Here is a 13,217-nt window from a genome sequence, read left to right as displayed (position 1 = left end):
ATATTGATATATGTAATTTTTATTTATAATTTATTATTATTATTTTATTTATAATTTATAATTTTTATTTCTCAATTATATTTTGTGGTAGTATGGTTGTAATGTTTTTTGTAACATAAAATCATTCAATAAAAATTATTTAAAAACAAACAAGCAAATAGGTCAAAATAAATAAATATCAGCAGTAAGCATTGGAGATGCAGACAAAACGAGGGAACCTTATTCCACATGTGAACATGTCCCCAAAGGGAAAATAAAATAAAATAAAATAAAATAAAATAAAATAAAATAAATGCTATTTATTTTAAAGAAAACCAAAGCTGAGTGGTGGATCGATCACTAGATCATTTAACAAATTAAAATCATATAAACAATTGTGCTTTAAAAGTACATACCATATATGAAGTATCAAGATAATAGAACTTATAGTGGTTTCTGCAGTGAACAACAACTCTTACAATGTAAGATGATATAGACAGGCGCAGCATTGATTTTAGTTACAGGTGACAGCAATCTGCAGCTGTAAGGTTTTCTTCTTAAAGTGACCCCTTAAAAACAACAAATGAAAAACAAACTTTATCCATACACAGGTTTGTATTTTGTTGTACATTTGTTAAAATATGATGTACATTTGTTAAAATATGATGAATTGCGACATTATATTCATTTCTATTACTTAAGACTATGTACTACTGATGAAGCCCATGAGAGTGAAACAAGGCATTATTCCGGAAATCCTTGCATAGCTGACAACCTTCCCTTTCTTTGCGGGAAATTCCCTTATTCGAGTGTCGTTTCCTGCTGCCATCCAGGATTGTTAGATATCCTGTAGACTGTTCCTGGGACAGGTGAGGCTGCTGATCCCTTATTTTCAAATCTGAAAGTTGACAGCTATGAATCCTTGTCAACGCTGTGGAACTTGTAGTAGGCTCCAATTTGGACTTTATGAACATATGTGGAACAGAAACTAGTAGACATTTGATTTTTATGAATGAACTGATTTATTGGGACTTCCGTCTATATTATTGCACTTTATGTGTTGTTTATGTGCAAGGTAAACATTTGATATTGTGATAAGAATATATAGAAGAGTATTGTTTATGTGAATGCACAGCCGGTTACGTCTTGTGTGTTTGTCCATTCCAGGAAAGGCATTCCTGACCCAGATGTCCACAGGAAGTCCCTAAGATGATTCCCCTTTCAAACAGGATACGTGAACCTAGGCCAGTAGGGTCCTCCTCTCCCGCAGACGGACAACCCTTCCCCCAAAGCCGCTCCCTCCCCCACTTCCCCATGGGGGTCCCCCACACCACCCATCACTCACCAGGATGGCTTTGGCCGCCTCCTGCTTGGAGCACTTCAGGGTTCAGAGCCCCCTGAGCTGAGCTGCCTGGCAGTTCTGAATCACCTCCGGCAGGTACAGCTGATCTTCCTTCAGCAGCTGAAAGGCAAAAGTCAGGCTGTCAGTTCCTCACGAAGGGAGGGCTTCTCCACATCCGAGAGTGCAGAGTGGGGGTCAAGGAGGGCAGGTCTGAGTCCCTGATATGGTTCTGTCCAATACTCACCCCTGGGGGAGGGATGTTCAACCGCAGCACATCTGCAAAGAGAAGGACATGGGGACAGGTGAGTCCGTCCCTGAGCACCTGGCAAGGCTATTCCAAGAGTTTTCTCCTGGATTTCAAGTCCTACTGCAAGGTAGGAGGGACATCCCAGGCCTTGGGACCCAATCCTGTTCTCCTTCAACCAGAATGTGGCTCCCCAGGCCAAAGAGATGATCAATATCTAGATCTGCTCCATCCTTTTAAAATTTAAATATCCCAACTTTCAGAGCATGAAAACCACATGAGTGGAAAGACTGCTGCACCATTCACAGAAATACAGTGGTACCTTGGGTTACATACTCTTCAGGTTACAGACTCTGCTAACCCAGAAATAGTGCTTCAGGTTAAGAACTTTGCTTCAGGATGAGAACAGAAATCGTGCTATGGCGGTGCGGTGGCAGCAGGAGCCCCATTAGCTAAAGTGGTGATTCAGGTTAAGAACAGTTTCCGGTTAATAACGGACCTCCGGAACGAATTAAGTATGTAACCCGAGGTACCACTGTAGATGAATGAGCATTCCTTTCCCCACTTTTAAAGTAAACCTCTACGTAACGAAACCAAAGTCTGCCTTCCTCCGCCAACCTGAACTTCACTCTTCAAGCCAAAAGACAACACTTCCCCCTCCCCGGGCGAAACCCGCTGGCCTTTCATTGGTAGAACTGCCACAACACCAGTGGCGTTTACCTCACGGGGACTGACTGAGCGGCCGGTGAGATACTTTCAGCCTCAGACACTTGGCGGGTAGAGAAATGGCAGGGCAGGCCAGATTCACGACCCTGCCAGGCTGGATTTGACCCGTGGGACATAGATTGAGGACCCCTGGTCTACACTGACTGGCAGCTCCCCAGAGTTTCAGGCAGGGATTTCATAAGGCCCTTGCAGGAGATGTCAGGGGTTGACCCTGGGACATTCTGCATGCCAAGCAGATGCTCTAGGGCTCCCCATATTTCACTAGCCTGTCAACATTCTGCTGTTAGCAAGCGTGGAGATTCCACCTGCCTCTTTCGAAAGGAGAACACTCACCTGATCAATTTTAATAGTAATAACAATAACAATAAAATAATAACAATAACAATAACAACAACAACAATAATAATTTTTACCCCACCCATCTGGCTGGGTTTCCCAGCCACTCTGGGCGGCTTCCAATAAAATATTAAAATACAATTGTCCATCAAATATTAAAAGCTTCCCTAAACATAATAACAACAACCATCCATTTTCAGTCCTTTGAATTAGCAATTATGCATTTCTGGAAAGGGAAATGGCATACCTTTGTATATTAGTATGAAAAGCATGCATAAGAAATTATTACTCATTTACTCATTTAATTTATTACTCATTATTACTCATTTTGGCAGGGGAAAAGTCTCCCTTGGGAGGTGGGGGACTCTCCTTCCTTGGAGGTTTCTCAGCACAGATCGGACGGCCATCTGCCATGGATGATTTAGCTGAGATTCCTGCATTGCTGGGGGTTGTAATAATAATAATAATAATAATAATAATAATAATAATAATAATAATAATTTATATCCCGCCCATCTGGCTGGGTTTCCCCAGCCACTCTGGGCGGCTTCCAACAAAACACTAAAATACAATAACCTATTAAACATCGAAAGCTTCCCTCAACAGGGCTGCCTGTTTAGGGAACTAGACCAGCCCCCTCTTGCTTCGGGTTGGACTAGATGACCCTGGGATCCCCTCCTCTCTCTCCACTCCTGAATTCCAGGAGGAGCTTCCTTGCCTCCTGCAAAGCCCTTTTCCCTGCAGGCTCTTCCTCTGGTTTCCGGCCAAGGGAGGGAGATGCTCAGAGTCCAGCCAAGAGCCTCACCCCCAATAGGATATCTGGGCATTGGCGGAGCCAGGGGGGCAGCTGCCCCCCCCCCCCAAATCCATAAAAAATAATAAGAATCTGAGAGAGGGCTGAGCTGGAGGGACTCGGCTTGGCAAGGGTTAAAGGGAAGTGAGCTGCCTTCCTAGAGAGGACAGGAAGCAAGAGGGGGCCAGGTCCTCCAGAGCCAAGGCCCCTCCCTCCCTCCCCAGTCCTTTCCTTGCTTTGGGGTCTCTGCTGCAAGGGCTGCCTCGCTCTCCCCTCCTGGGATCTGGTGAGTCTCCTCTCTCTCCCCCCAGAGGGTGCAGTGGGGAGAGGGGGGGTCCCAGGGCTGCAGCAGGGGAGGGTGCCTGGGGGGGGGGCAGATGTGCTCCTGCAGGGGGGGGGACCCCAAGTCAGGGAGGAGGAGAGGGTCCTGCCAGGGAGGGGCCAGGTCTGCCACGCTCTCCTTCCTGCAGATCAGAGGATCCCTGACTCCCACAAAATCTCCCTTCTTTAAACAAAGGAGTCCCTGGGACTTTAACTCTGTGTGACATCGCTCAGCCTCATTGCACAACAGAGGAAACATGTGCAAACGGTTTTGCAAAGCTGGACAAAGAGGTGGACTAGCCCCCCCCCAAAAAAAAAGGTGGGAGAGAAAGGACAGGAATAAAGAGAGGGATCCCAGGCCATAGCCTGGCTGCTGCATTGGGGACCAGTTTCCCAGTGTCTCCCAGGGCAGCTCCCCACGGAGGCCACTGCAGCAATCCCCTCGCACCCAGAGCAGGGCATCCCAGGACCACATCCTCTCTCTCCCAAAGGGATTGTTGCTGGAAAACCAGCCGGAAATGGGCGCTGCTACTCACTGAGCCTCCAGGGACCTTGGCATCAGTGGCTGTGTGTGTGTTAATAATAATAATAATAATAATAATAATAATAATAATAATAATATAAGAATAAAAAATTTCCCGCTTATATTTAAAGGGAGGTGTCTTTGGCCCCGCCCACTTGGCCCTCAGGGGGTTGGCCAGAAACATATCTGGCCCTCAGAGTAAAGAAAAAGGACCCCACCCCAGGGGTCTGTCTGGAGAGCGGCAGAGAGTCCAAGTGCAAGAAAAGAAGACAGAAGGAGGGGAGTCGGGGGGGAGCAACTCCTGAGGACCCCCAGGTGAGGACCCCCACTAGAGCCAAGCATCCATTTTTCACAAGATACGAATGACTCCCTTGTCAGTCACTTCTGACTTCATGCATTGATGGGCCGGAAGTAGAAACCAGGATGATTAATCTCACAGAAATCCCTTCAGTTGCCTCCACATTTTGCATTGCTTGAAGGCTAGAGACTTATTTCTTCTTCTCCTCCTCCTTTTCAAAAAGATAGCTCATGGTATGGGATGCGGTGAAGTCCAGCCCATTTCCCCCCCTGTCCTACAGATTCTGTAACAGAACAATGTATTTGCTTTGTAGGATTTGCTAGAGCTTCTCATTTAGACGGACCGAACTTGGCAGAAGACCAAAGGGTTCCTTCTGATCTCTCAAAGGCTTCCTGAGAGCACAGATGGATGAGCAAGACTCGGCTGGCCCTGGAACAGGAAGAGGCCATGGTAGCCAAACTGGGAGCAGTGGGGGATTCTGGGAAAACTCTGTGCAGAAGATCCTGGGTGAGGAGGACACCCTCCGCTCAGAGGTGCAGAGCCAGCAGGTGAGGCAGTTCTGCTGCCAGGAGGCCAAAGGACCCCGAGAGGTTTGCAGCCAACTCTACCACTTTTGCCACCAGTGGCTGAAGCCAGAAAGGCACACGAAAGCTGAGATGCTGGACTTGGTGATCTTGGAGCAGTTCCTGGCTGTCCTTCCCCCGGAGATGGAGAGCTGGGTGAGGGACTGTGGAGCGGAGACCAGTTCCCAGGCGGTGGCCCTGGCCGAAGGTTTCCTCCTGAGTCAGGCAGAGGAGAGAAAGCAGGTGAGAGAGACATTCCTCTGGATACTCCCAAGGGGCTCCAAACAGGACAGAGAACATCCCATAATGGTCTGCTGATGGCCCATCCTTTTTCTTGGAAAGCATCCATGGAATGAGATCTCACACCCTTCAAGTCTTTGTCATTCTCTTTCTAGTATTTCTCCCCATTCTCTGTTTTGAATCCTTGTTTCTTTCTCAGGGAAAGGATCTCTTTGCAGAAATGAACCTGGATTCCTGTGAGGCAGAGAGGCCTCCGTTGGACACCAGAGAGAGGCCCCTGGGTAAGGAGGAAGGTGGTTTTTCTCCGTTTGGTCTCATTCTGTTGGTTTTACAACACATCTGAGGGTTCTTTTCATCTTGTTTTGGGGGGAGACAGTTGTGAACAATAATCCAGAGGAGGGGAGATAAATTTCTGCACAACAAACATATTAAATGGGGACAAACGTCTAAATGCTCTCAGCAGGTAAGGCTTTCTCAAAGGCCCACCTGCAGTTAGAGATGCCCTGTTTCACTTGTGAGAGAAGCAGGCACTTCTGGCATCCTGCTTACCTTTTTTCTTTTGCAGGTGACAGAATGATGCCAGCAAGACCTCCTGATCCGCCTTTTCATGGAGGCAGAAGGGAAGCAGCAGCTGTGGAACCAGATCAGGTCAGGGGAAGCTGCCTTGTGGGGCCAGAGGCCGAGGGATGGAGCAATGTCATGGACTGGTTGGGCACAGAGGAATGGTGGGAGGAAGCAGCCAGGGAACCAGGAAGGGAAGATGGCTCAGAGCCGAAGGAGTGGAGGTGGAGGAAGGTGAGCGGTCAGAGGGAGAAGAGGGAGAAGCCTGGGAAGTGTCAGAAGCTAAAGGGGAAACAGGGCTTAGTGAGCTGGGAGACTCTGTGGCAGAATGCAGTGCAGAATCAGAGGCAGAAGAGGAAGGAGGCGAGTGGGAGAGGAAGGTCGAGAGGCAGAGGTGAGTCAGGAGGAGGAGGAGCCACTGGTGGCTCCCTCTCCTTCTGCCAGAAGCCACCCTCCCTGCTTGTCTCTCAGAGCCAGGAGACCCCCCTGCAATGCAGGAATCTCTGCTAGATCATCCAAGACAGATGGCCATCCAAAAGAGGCTTATTTTATTTCTAGATTGATAACTGAATGCAAAAATTGGTTTCTAAGCAGTGGACAAATGACATCAAATAGTGGCCTGGGTTCAACTAACCAGCCCCCCCATTCCTCCCCCTCTCCATGCCCCCATGAACCCCTTGAATTTGGCTCTAGGGCTTTGGGAGGGAACCTTCCCAGAACAGCTCATGAGTAGAGGAGAAAGTGGATCCTTCCATCGGGGAAACTGGAACGCTTGCGAAGGCAGAATGATTTGAAAACCACATGTGGAGTACCACCTATTTGCACAAAGACGAATACCCATAATTAAAACGCAGAATAAAATAAGCACCCATAATTAAAATGTGCAGCAAAGCAATCCTATTGAAACAACACCGCAATTAACAGGAAGGAAACAACAGAACGTTGTGTAGCAGATCATATTTCTACTGTCTCAGATGTCAGGCCTGGTCGTTGTCCTCTTTAGATCACCACACGAACGCTTCTTGTTCTTCTATAACTTTTTATTGCGTATTAACAAAACAATCTTATAAACGGTTCTTAAATATTATTCCTCAGAGTCCCTTCTTTCAGATACCTTCTGAGCTCTGCTTCTCCGTGACCAGCCACCCTCAAAATGTCGAACGCGCCCTTCCCTTCGCTTTCCCATTCTTTTTTCTAACCTCCTGGCTAGAGCTGGCTTGTATCTCCCCTCCTCTGAATCTGAGCTAGAACTCAACCCTTGCCTTTCCTGGGAACAGCCGGCCCCTCCCTGTTGTTCCTCCTGTTCTCTTCTATTAGATTCACTGCTCTCCTCCCCCCCTTGGTGAATGCTTTCTCCCTCTGAGAAACTGGGAACTTCTAACTCTTCCCTGACATCAGAGGAGGACTTTTCCCTTTTTCTTTTAGGGTCCAGTGTGCTTTGAAGATGTCGCTGTTCGTTTCACGGATGAGGAGTGGGCGTTGCTGGATCCTGACCAGAGAGCTCTGCATAAGGACGTCATGGAGGAGAATTGTGGGATCGTGGCCTCTCTTGGTAAGGCTCCCTGTGTGGTCGTCCTATCTGCCTGGAAATTGAAAAAATACCTCTATGGACCAACCTCATATATTTTCACAGAGCTCAATAGTGGCCCCTATAACACCTGGGAACCTAACACCCCCACAATAAAGAGTAACTTACAGTTTTTCCTTTGAACAATCTTCCTCAGATTATTCCTTTTTCTACCATGATTGGGCTGGTCTGAACTGCCCAGGCCATATTCAATGTCACCTTCAGAAAGATAAGTAGCTTCAGGTTTTCTGTTCTTGCTCCTGTCAGTCTTGGATTGACCAAAGAGACGACTGACATTGGAGATGGAGGGGATGCCATGACTGGGCCAAACAAAATTCATCCCAGAGAAGAAGAGCTAGACTTATTGAATTTCAGGTAGAAGTAGCAGTGGTGATGATGATGATGATGATGATGATAATACAGTGGTACCTCGGTTTACAAACTTAATAATAATAACAACAACAACAACAACAACAATAAGAAGAAACTTAAAATTTTCCAGAAGAGGACTGTTCTTAAATCGAGGTACCACTGTAGTAATAATATATTTTTATTTCTACCCTGCCCATCTGGCTGGGTTCCTCCAGCCATTCTGGGCGCCTTCCAACATATATATAAACATGAAACATAAATAATTATAATCTGATCCCATATAAAAAGAACATTAACTTTGTTTTATTTTTTTTACCAATCAATTTTTATTGTTTTCTTTACACAGTCATTTTACAATACATTAAATCACATATATACTTTTAGCTCTGCCAAGCTTGCGACTTCCCTCCTTCCACTCAGCAGGTATCCCTTATTTTCTCCAGTCGCGTATTTTAATTTCTAACCTTGTATCTGTCTTATACATTGTAGGAGTTTAATTTTACAATTATCCTTTAAGTACACAGTACATTTACTCCAATTTTCCTGAAATCTCTGATCGTCCTGATCCTGAATCCTGCCAGTCAGTTTGGCTAATTCCGTGTAGTTCATCATTTTTGTCTGCTACTCCACAATGGTGGGAACTTATTGTAATTTCCAGTTTTAGGCCAATATATTCCTTGCCGCAGCTGTGGCATACATAAATAGCCTTTGGTCTGTTTTCTTAGCCTCCTTCCCCATCAAACCCAACAAAAAAGCCTCTAGTTTTTTAGGAAAGGTATAGTTAAGTACTTTCTTAAGTTCATTATAGATCAACTCCCAAAAATTCTTGACTTTATCACAAGCCCACCACATATGATAGAAGTCTCCATCCACCTTTTTACATTTCCAGCATTTCTTATCCCTCATCCTATACATTTTCGCCAATTTTACTGGTGTCAAATGCCCCCTATATATCATCTTCATTAAATTTTCTTTTAAAGCTGTACACGCCGTGAATTTCATACTTTCGTTCCATAATTTTAGCCATGCATCCAGTTCAATAGTATGCCTAAAATCTATATCCCATTTTATCATTCCTTCTTTCACCTCTTCAACTTTTGTAAACCATTCTAATAACAAGTCATATATCCTAGATAGTATTCTACCTCTGCCTTCCACTAATTCTAATTGAAATCTTGATTTTTTATCCTTAAACCCAGCTTTCCTTTTATCCTCACTCAATATATCATTCACCTGATGGTATTGCAACCAACCTGTAAACATGCCTCCGTTTGATCATATGGTTTACGTTTTAACCCTTGTTCCATTTTTCTAATAATTTCCTCATATTTACTTTTTTAACTGTCAGTACCTCTATTGGTGATATCCACTGTGGGGTTTTCCTTTGCAATAAATTTTTTTTTCTTTCCCATACTTAATAAATTGACCTTCTGATCACATGGTTTAAAAAACCTTTATGAACTTTTACCTTATCATACCACAGGTACGAGTGCCACCCGTACCTGTTGTCATGACCTTCTAAATCCAATAGGTCCATATTTTCCAATGTTATCCATTCCTTTAACCATATGAGACAGGACGCTTCATAATAGAGATTCATACCTGGTAAGGCAAATCCACCTCTTTCATTTTTATCTATCAATATTTTTATTTTGATCCTCGGCTTCTCTAGGGCTTTTTGTACACTGTTTTTGGGTCTTCTAATGTTAAAACTAAATCATCAGCAAACGTTTTTACTTTAAACTCTTTCGATCCCACCTTAATACCTCTGATTTCTGACACTTCTCTCAAATTCTTGTTTAATACTTCCAAAAGTGTAATAAACAACAGGAGCGACAAAGGAAACCCCTGTCTGGTACCTTTAGATATTTCAAAGTTGTCAGACAAATTATTATTTATAATAAGTTTGGCTTTTTCCTCTGAGTATATAGCCTCAATACCTTTCAAAAACATTTCTTCTATTCCCATTGTTTTTAGGTTTTCTTTCATAAACCGCCATGAAACATTATCAAATGTTTTCTCCGCATCAGCTTGATCTTTATGTATTAGTTCCTTTAAAAGTTTTTTTAATCTGTCGGCCAGCACATCCACAAATAATTTATAGTCATTGTTCAATAAGGAAATAGGTCTATAATTTTTAACACTCAAACCATCTGCATCTTTCTTTGGGATTAAAGTGATTTACGCCTCTTTCCAGGTATTTGGAATTTTCCCTTCCTTCAAAATGTTATTCATAACCTCACACAGCACAGGTAATAATGGTCCACATAGTGTCTTATAATATTTTGCCGGAATGCCGTCAGGGCCTGGAGCTTTGCCTATCTTCATTCTCTTTATCGCCTTCTCAATTTCTTGTTCTGTAATTATCTGGTTTAATTGTTCCTTTTCTCCTGGGGGGATCTGCTGTAATTGATGGCTTTGTATATAATTTTCTGTTTTCTTACCATCTTCTTTCTCTTTCTTATACAAATTTTTATAAAATTTCAGAAAGGTCTTTCTAATTTCTTTGGGGTCTTCAATTATCTTTTCTGCCTCTCTTATCTTACAAATTGTCTTTTGTTTTTGTCTTGCCTTTAATTGCCATGCCAAGAACTTTCCAGTTTTGTTGGCGGATTCAAAATTCCTTTGTCTCATTGTTTTTGTTTTCCACTCTACATCCTGACTCACCAACATAGAGAACTGAGTCTGCTACAATTTAATATTTTGTCTTATAGCTCAACTTTTGGTTTTATTTCAGCAGTCTCTCATTCTCCATGAGATGGGACAGGATTTCTTCTTTCTTCTTCTCCCTTCCTCTTTTCTGAAAACTGTTCTTTTGGATCAGGAATCCTCTCATTACTGCTTTGCGTGCATCCCATACTGTTTCAATGGGTGTTCCTTTGTTTAAATTCCACTTATTCTGTATTTGTCTCTTTTGCCTAATTTACTATCTTTTGGTCATTGAATAAACTTTCATTCATCCTCCATCTGAATGATGAAGGGTCTTTTCCTTTTAACTCCAAATGTAACGAATTATGTTCTGATAATGTCCTTGGGAGAATCTCAATTTTGGAAATTCTTGGCACCAATTCTTTACAAGTCCAAATGTATTTTTTTCTACCAAAGCTTTGATTTGGATCTGAATGAATGTGAACTGTTTTGTTGTGGGATTTCTAAGTCTCCAAATATCTGTTAGCCCCATAGTGTCTGATATATCAAAATATGTTTTTAGTAGTTTACCTTCAATTGTGTCTCACCTTTTTGTTGATCTATCCAAATCTGGAATAACCACACCGTTGAAATCCCCCATTACTATCACTCTCTGATCCAAAAATTCTGATAATGTTTCATTGAGCTTCGAATAAAAGTCGGCTTTTTTGTCATTAGGTGAATAGATTCCCACAATGATTATCTTTCCCCCCTGGAACGTAATTTGCATTATCAGCACTTTCCCCTCCTCATCTTTATAAATTAATTTTGGGTCATATTTCTCCATTATATACAATACAACCCCTCTTTTTTTGTTTGTGTCTGAGGCAATAAAGTCTCTCCCCAATCTTTTATTACTTAAAACCCTCTTATGTTTCCTTCTGACATGTGTTTCCTGTAAACAGGTTATATCTAAATTCTGTTTAATCAAGACATGTTTGATTTTGTTCCTTTTATTTTTATTTTTAAGTCCATTCACATTCCATGAAAGTATTTTGCAGACCCTTTTTCTGGTTTGTTCAAGTCTTCTATCAAGTCCAAATCAAACTTGGGGGTCCTTGTTGTTATTATTATCCTTTTCTTCCTCTTCTCCCTCTTCTTCTTTCTCCTCTTCTTCCTCTTCCTCTTCTTCCCCTCTCCTTTTCTCCTCTTCAGACTGGTCCCGTCCTGCTCTTACCTTCTCTACTTTTCCCAACTCTTTATCATATCTTCTGGAGAATTTTTCCAGATCCTGAAGGCTACTTAGTTTGAACCTCTTGTCTTTGTAATAGAATGAAATTCCTTCTGGAAATTCCCATGTATGCTGGATTCCATTTTGCTTTAACTGGCCAACTGGTTGGTGGCAGCGGATTATTGGTGTATGGGTCAATAGTCCGTGAGATGACTGGGGACTCCATACGAATGTCACAGTTGCTTCCATAGATTTCTGATTGGGTTAATGTTTGGGCTATTCCCAAGCCATTCCAGCAGTGCAATAGGATTTTCTTTAAAGCACCTTTTGCACACAGCAACGACATGGAACTGAATCCTGTTGAAATAGGAAAGAAAGAAAGAAAGAAAGAAAGAAAGAAAGAAAGAAAGAAAGATTTGTATAAATATATATAGAAATGCTTCAGTATCTGGGAAAAGATCACTTGTGGAACGCTTCAGTTTGGGCTCAATATTCCCATTAATGATTCAAATTCTGCCCACACCTTTTGCTGTCATACAACCCCAGGTCATCACACTACAGTGGAAGCTTTACTTACAACCATAATCCGTTCCGGAGGTCCGGTCATAACCAGAAACGTACATAAGTAGAGGCACCCTTTTCCATAGAAAGTAATGGAAAAGTGAATTGATCCATTCTAGATGATGAATAACACCCCCAAAACAGCAATTTAACATGGAGTTTACTCTCTAACAAGACCATAGATCCATAAAATGAAGGCAATAATCAATGTACTGTACAATAAAATAAATAAGACAGTATTGTTGATGGAAAAAATTAACGTTTTTCCCCCTTACGCGCACTGTGGATGGGTGGCTTATCTGGCCACAAGCTGGTGGTAGAGCAAGGGTCAGTAAAGAGCTGATTCACTTTGGCCAGGGTCATGCCTTTTTCTTGGCAGGCCAGGTTCTTCTCTAGATTTCCTCAGGCTGGTTCCTGGGCAGGGTTTGGGGCTGGAGTGCGCCCTGCTATGCCTCTTGCAGGCAGCACCTCTTCCACAGATTCAAGGGTGGGATGGGGGCCCTCTCCCCAGCAGCAGAGGCCTCAGCACTGCTCTGCAGCTGGCAGGGAGAGGGCCAGTAAACTGAAGGCCTCTCCCCGGTGGCAAAGGTTCCATCGCTGCCCTGCAGCTGGCCGGGCGAGCTCCGGGCTGCTGGCAAGACCTCTGTCTCTAGAGGAAAGTTCATAAGTCGAAGTGCCTACTGAAGGTCATAACTGGAATGGTACAAAAGTAGAGCCGTACGTAAGTCAAGGATCTACTGTTTCCGGGTGTTTCACGGTCGGTGTAATGCAAGTAGGATGTAAATGTTCTCTGATTCTCCTCCTTGCATGTTTCATGCCATCACTACCAAGCAAGGAGATTTGGGTCTCATCGCTCCAAATAACACTGTCCCATTGTTCCACTGTCCAGATAACATGGGTTTAATCTTTTCAACCTTTGCTTGAGAGATAAC

General features: G+C 43.4%; 1 protein-coding gene across 3 annotated transcripts in view; it reads left to right on the top strand.

Moving 5' to 3' along the window:
- Positions 1-13,217, top strand: part of LOC310843293 (uncharacterized protein) — a 38,803-nt gene that overhangs the window by 22,110 nt on the left and 3,476 nt on the right. The window contains exons 1-5 of one of the 3 annotated variants that reach the window (XM_083736389.1): positions 3,633-3,706; positions 4,876-5,368; positions 5,565-5,646; positions 5,931-6,013; positions 7,352-7,478. The exons of 1 other annotated variant lie outside the window; for it this stretch is intronic. In XM_083736389.1, coding sequence (XP_083592515.1) covers positions 4,967-5,368; positions 5,565-5,646; positions 5,931-6,013; positions 7,352-7,478 — 694 coding nt within the window. In that variant the 5' untranslated portion in view covers positions 3,633-3,706; positions 4,876-4,966. Of the gene's footprint in view, positions 1-3,632; positions 3,707-4,875; positions 5,369-5,564; positions 5,647-5,930; positions 6,014-7,351; positions 7,479-13,217 lie in introns of those variants that run through there. One more of the 3 variants, XM_083736387.1, reaches the window with a different exon arrangement.

The sequence above is a fragment of the Podarcis gaigeae genome (genome assembly GCF_964106915.1).
Source record: "Podarcis gaigeae genome assembly, chromosome: 4".
NCBI classification, from domain to species: domain Eukaryota; kingdom Metazoa; phylum Chordata; class Lepidosauria; order Squamata; family Lacertidae; genus Podarcis; species Podarcis gaigeae.
Note: the sequence above shows the minus strand (reverse complement) of the source record. Positions and strands in the feature narration are given on the sequence as shown.